Source organism: Cibotium barometz, chromosome 23, assembly GCF_041138505.1.
Source record: "Cibotium barometz isolate CiBa-2024 chromosome 23, ASM4113850v1, whole genome shotgun sequence".
NCBI classification, from domain to species: Eukaryota; Viridiplantae; Streptophyta; class Polypodiopsida; order Cyatheales; family Cibotiaceae; genus Cibotium; species Cibotium barometz.
The window spans coordinates 50,519,733-50,525,149 of NC_141068.1; the positions used below are offsets into that span (position 1 = coordinate 50,519,733).

The following is a 5,417-nucleotide window of genomic DNA, read 5'->3' on the forward strand; positions in this document are numbered from 1 at the left end:
CTAGGTAAAATTATAATTGGATTTTCTCAATTTGAGCTGTGAAAATTACACTAAAGGAAGCTATTTTTTTTACTATTCATATATATGTACTATGTAGGAGGTGATTGGTTAGTCACATTCTGCACGATTTCACTAACATTGCTGATCAAGATTTTCTTCATAGTGTCATCCACATTGTCAAGCCTACCCTGGTCCCGAACCTTGAATTTGAAGAGCACAAACTAGGTTGACCTTCAAAATGTATATGTTTGTGTCTAAAATTTAGAGTCCTTTTTCAACCCTATTTTCTCAGAGGCCTTCTCTAGGACTAGTGTAATGCCCATCTCTCACGGTAGGAGTTGGGCACACGGTACACCATTCAAAAGACAATAGTACAAAGAAGGCATTTTGGCATGCCTCTCTCCATTCTCTCTCTCCTAAACAAACACACACACATACAGACTCTCTCTCTCTCTCTCTCTCTCAGAAGCACCCCCCATCAGCAAGCTCTAATGAGAGAAGTAGTTGCCTCCACGTTTTAACATGTATGCAAGTTAACAAATCTTGTGTGAGAGAGAGAATATAACTGTGTGAGAGGGAAGGAGCACCCTCTGCGGGGTTTCAAACTGCATGCAAGCAAATAAAGCCCATGTGTGTGTGTGTGTGTGTGAGAGAGAGAGAGAGAGAGAGAGAGAGAGAGAGAGAGAGAGAATACCTATGTGAGAGCTCCATGCGGACAGTTTGCCAAAAATTAAGCTCTACGCAAACAGTTGCACACAAAATACTAGGTGTGTTGAGCATGAGAAAATCTCTCTCAAAAGATCCGCAATATCTTTTAAAAAAAGTGAAAACTACCTCGACTCTTGCAAACCCGCCCTCCAAAATTGCCGTGAGCTTTCAAAACCACTTGGATTTCCTGGACTCTTGCAAACCTGCCCTCCAAAACTGCCCTGAGCTTGCAAAACCACGTGGAAATCCAGCAAAATACTACCTCAAATTCTACCATCTCTACTTCGATTCTTCCCTGTGCGTGACCAGAATGCATGGCCACTGGAGGCCACAAATGCGGGCATTCGAGCCTCCATGTCCATGTGATCTGCCTCTTATCTAGTGCAAAATCAAGTCCATTTTTCCACTATTGAGTTAGTCTGGTGGGCAAGGAAGGTTCAAGGAAAACGGGCCATTAACAAAAGTTGGCTTGAAAAAGTCACGACACCGACTGGTGCCACGATGCACTTCTAATGATTAAGCAAACGGTCAAGACCTATAACTTCGTGTGTCTCTCCGCAGACGGTCAAGACCTGCTCCGTCGTTCTCTCTCTGCGCGCGCGCTCTTTGATGTACACGTTGTGAACCTGTCATGGGCGACCATCCTGAAAAGCCGCTCCAAGGGGCTAACTGGAACTCAGCACAATCCATCTCCTTCAGCGTACAATTAGTCCCCTCAGCCCTCCAGCTCCTCCGCTTCCTGGCTTCCGTCGATCGCCATCGTTGCCTCTACCAAGGTCTCGCTGTCTCCAGAGCCATCCAACCAAGATCACCACATGTGCTCATCCACTACAATAACTCCGCACATGTGCTCATCCAACCAAGATCACCACATGTGCTCATCCACTACAAGAACTCCCCACCAGGAAGCTATGATAAAAGGTCCCATGGCTGTAGGTTAGGTAACCCCAAGCACAGTGAAGCCAACAATGTTGGGTGGCCTACCAATGTGCTCAAAGCTCCATGATTCCATGAAGGCAACACAAATCTATGTCTCCCCAAGCCAGAATAAAAAACCCATCCTCAGCGTCGACAACCTACTCCTAGCTCAAAGCCTCATCGACCAGAAACGAAGATGCCTCGTCAACCATGGACCTTCATCACTTGGCAACAATGGGTGCCCAAGAGCATGTTCAATGCCCAAGGCTTCCATGATGGCAACTCCATCATTTGGATCCCATGGCATACCAAGGTGGTTCCAAACGTTATGTACTGTACGGATCCGTACGTACTGTACGTTGTTTGGTACGGAAAAAAATTTTAAGATACGTAAAAATACGTACCATTGGTAAAAATACATAAAATCTTAGAAATTTCAGCCACCTACATTAAATTTCAGTCCATGTCCACATTGACATATAAAACTTTCGAAATAGAGACACAACAAGGTCAAAAACCTACTAATTCAAAAGTGAGAAATTAGAATCACAAAGTCGTCAATCATACTTAATAAGTTAATCGTACTTAATACTTACTTAATAAGTTAATCATACTTAATAAGTTAATCGTACTTAATACTTATTACTTAATACTTAATAAGTTAATCGTACTTAATACTTATTACTTATTACTTAAGACAAGTCACATTGTCACAAGTGAGTCGTGACAACTCACAATTCACATCAAGAAATGATGAAATTTAAAAATGAGTCTATGAATAATGACAAAATGTGCCATGTCCATACAACACCAAATCAAAACTAAGGTAATCCAAATCAAAACTCATCATCCGATGAGGATGATGACCCTGGAGAATCAAGCATATAACCCTCCGTGATGACATTGCCCTCGTCATCATACTTAGGCCCTGTCATCATGGGCACAGGTGGGTGGGGTGCCTCAGATGTCCCTGTCCCTGTCTTTGCATCATCCTGCTGGGTAGTGTGAATGAGGCGAACGGCCTCATTCGCACGTGCTCGAGGAGTCTGAATAGGCAGCTTCCCTCTCCGGGCGCCTCTCCGGCCAGAACTCTCTCCATCTGCAGGTCCCTCATGTAGCTGAATTTTATAAGCCCGGGCTCTCGATCTCGTCACCCGCTTGTCTACACTCTCCAGCTCTCTATGCAGGAGGCAAAGAATCTCGTCCTGCTCATCTCTCAACCGTTGCTCTGCCTCATCAATGGTGGTAGGATCTGGGACCAGCTTGACACGTGTTGGATCCACCTATTCAACGTAAAACCAAAGAGAACGCAGAGTGTCAACGACTCAACTTTTTGTATACTATAGTATAAAAGCTATGTAAATGGGAGGCCAATCCCCATAAGAGAATGAATAGGATAAACTCACTTGTTTTGGGGTGCCCAAAGCATGATAAGCTCGTACGAGCTTCATGTTGGCCCTACAATAGACCAGTCTCTCTAGTTGAGAGGTGCTCAAACGATTGCGTATCTTTGTATGTATGAGCGAGTAAGCACTCCAGTTGCGCTCACAAGCACCTGCTGAACAATCCTGCACTCCAATTCAAAAAAGTGCTTCATTCATGTGAGCTCGGCAATTCCCAATAAGCTTCACAAGACTAGTTCATAGTCCATAGTACATACATGATATACATACCTGAGATAGCACTCGCAGAGCTATATCTGTAAGTTGTGGAAGACCCTGTCTTCCATAGTTTTGCCACCAAGTAAGAGGCAGCTTGGTGGCCTCTGGTCTAAGAGCAACAACTCTAACAAATGAGGGTCCCAAGTTGTTGACCCAGCTGCAGAGCTCCGCATCAATCTCCAATTGCTGCTCCACATCATACATACTATTAATGTACCTATCTCGTAAGGTGAGCAGCTCCCTATCATGAAAGAGAAGTGGCATCTTGTAGAAAGGATGGAGGAATGCAGCCATCCTTTGAATGGGGCGACTCATATACCCCCATCGATAATCCACAATAGCCAATATATCATCTCGGCTGCAAGAGTAAAATAAACAGAGAAGTAGAGCAATTAGTAAGTCAAGACTCAAGAATCAAGATTCTGTAATCGGCCATCAAGAATCAAGATTTTACTTACCAATTCTGTGTCAGGGATGTACAGGCTGCAATATGACTCTTCATCTGCATGAAGAGGTGGTACACTAAGCCCAAAGTGGAGCCCTCCATGTCTGTGACTCGCAGAAGTACAAATACTGGCTGCAAAGCCACTAAGAGAGTTTGCACATCCGTCCAGAGGGTCTCATCAAGTATCCGTCTCTGTATGTATTTGGTGGGATCTGTCTGTGAATGATACATATCTCTCCACTTTGGATCCACAACTGTCTGTAATAGTGGATCTCTCAATTTGAAAAGCCTGTGTAGCACCAAATACATATAGGCAAATCTTGTCTTGGATGGCCGCACCATATCTAGGTTGCTGTGGCTCCTAAAGATAGCCAATGCCTGCTGCTTCTTTCTGAAGAATGTAGTGATCTTCGTGGCATCAGAAACTGTGGGTTGCACCCAACTCAGCTTGCCTATGTCCTCCATAAGCAAATCAAGGCAATGGGCTGCACAGGGAGTCCACACAATGTGAGGAAACTCCGCCTCCACCATGTCTCCCATTGCCTTGCAATTAGCAGCATTGTCTGTTACAACCTGCACCACATTCTCTGGACCAACCTCAACAATTGCCTGGCGAATATGCTCATAGATACTCTCAGCAGTGATGCATTCGCCTGCCTTCCAGCATTCACAGCGCGTAAGAAATACGTACCAAGACATGAAGAGACAAGAATATTGATGATGTGTCATCGTCGTGTGTCACTCCAGCCATCTGAAATGATAGTGCAACCAAATTGTTGCCAACCTGCTTTCACTGGCACCAATACCTTGTCTATCAAGGCCTTTTGCTCATCAAGAATCGTGGTGCGCATCTTTTTGTACTCAAGCCCTAACCATGAATCTATGTGTCCAACCTGGGCTATAGCTCTGACCATCCTCTTCTATTGGTCAGTCCTCAAAACATTGAAGGAGATATTGCACTCTATGAGAGTGCGAGCAATCTCCATCTCAGCCACCTTTTGCCTTTCTTTGACCCAAGACTGTGCATGCACACGAGAAGGCAAGGTGGTTTGCCTTTCATTATATGTATCACCCTCATTCTCATCTTGCATGACAGAAGGCCTCTTTCTGGCAGACGATGCCTGTTCAGAAGAGGTAGGCTGAGATTCATCAACCTGCGTGGATGGACCGGCCAAGTCCCCAAGAAGAGCATCATGAAGCGCATCCTATGTTTCTTGTGTGCCTCTTCCTCTTCTAGCTGCCCCCATTGCAGAAATTTTCAGCGATCAACTGATCTCTCAATGCTTGTGGCACTCTCTTGCACCCTGCACAATTGTTGGTAGTGCCAATGCCTGTGAGGTGCTTGATGACACGAGTAATTATACTCGTGAGGGTGAAATTGCAGTACTTGCACTGCCATTGTCGAGTGCCACTACCTGCTTGCCTTGGAGTAGTCACAATGCGAATGACGTTTGTGTGCTCCTTCCAGTATGGGTTCTCTCGCTTCGGCATGATTGCTCTGACAAATTCAATGCACAATGCCATACAATTTGAATCAGGATTCAACAATCATGCAATGCATAATATGGGCAGCTCAGGTGAGAGAGAGAGAGAGAGAGAGAGAGAGAGAGAGAGAGAGAGAGAGAGAGAGTTATGTTGCTGCCTTGGGGGCCTGAGCAAGGGTGGGTGGGGAAAGGGGAGCGAAT

General features: G+C 45.0%; 2 protein-coding genes across 2 annotated transcripts; both read right to left on the minus strand.

The window, feature by feature from the left end:
• Positions 1-2,333: 2,333 nt before the first annotated feature.
• On the minus strand, positions 2,334-3,602 carry LOC147626063 (uncharacterized). Its single transcript, XM_086817893.1, has 3 exons — positions 3,300-3,602; positions 3,033-3,194; positions 2,334-2,909 (listed from the first exon to the last, which is right to left on the minus strand). Exons 1-3 carry the CDS (start codon positions 3,600-3,602, stop codon positions 2,463-2,465), a joined length of 912 nt encoding a protein of 303 aa, XP_086674019.1. The 3' UTR covers positions 2,334-2,462.
• A 139-nt stretch (positions 3,603-3,741) lies between these two features.
• On the minus strand, positions 3,742-4,583 carry LOC147626064 (uncharacterized). Its single transcript, XM_086817783.1, has 2 exons — positions 4,517-4,583; positions 3,742-4,385 (listed from the first exon to the last, which is right to left on the minus strand). Exons 1-2 carry the CDS (start codon positions 4,581-4,583, stop codon positions 3,742-3,744), a joined length of 711 nt encoding a protein of 236 aa, XP_086673909.1.
• Between the last annotated feature and the right edge of the window lie 834 nt (positions 4,584-5,417).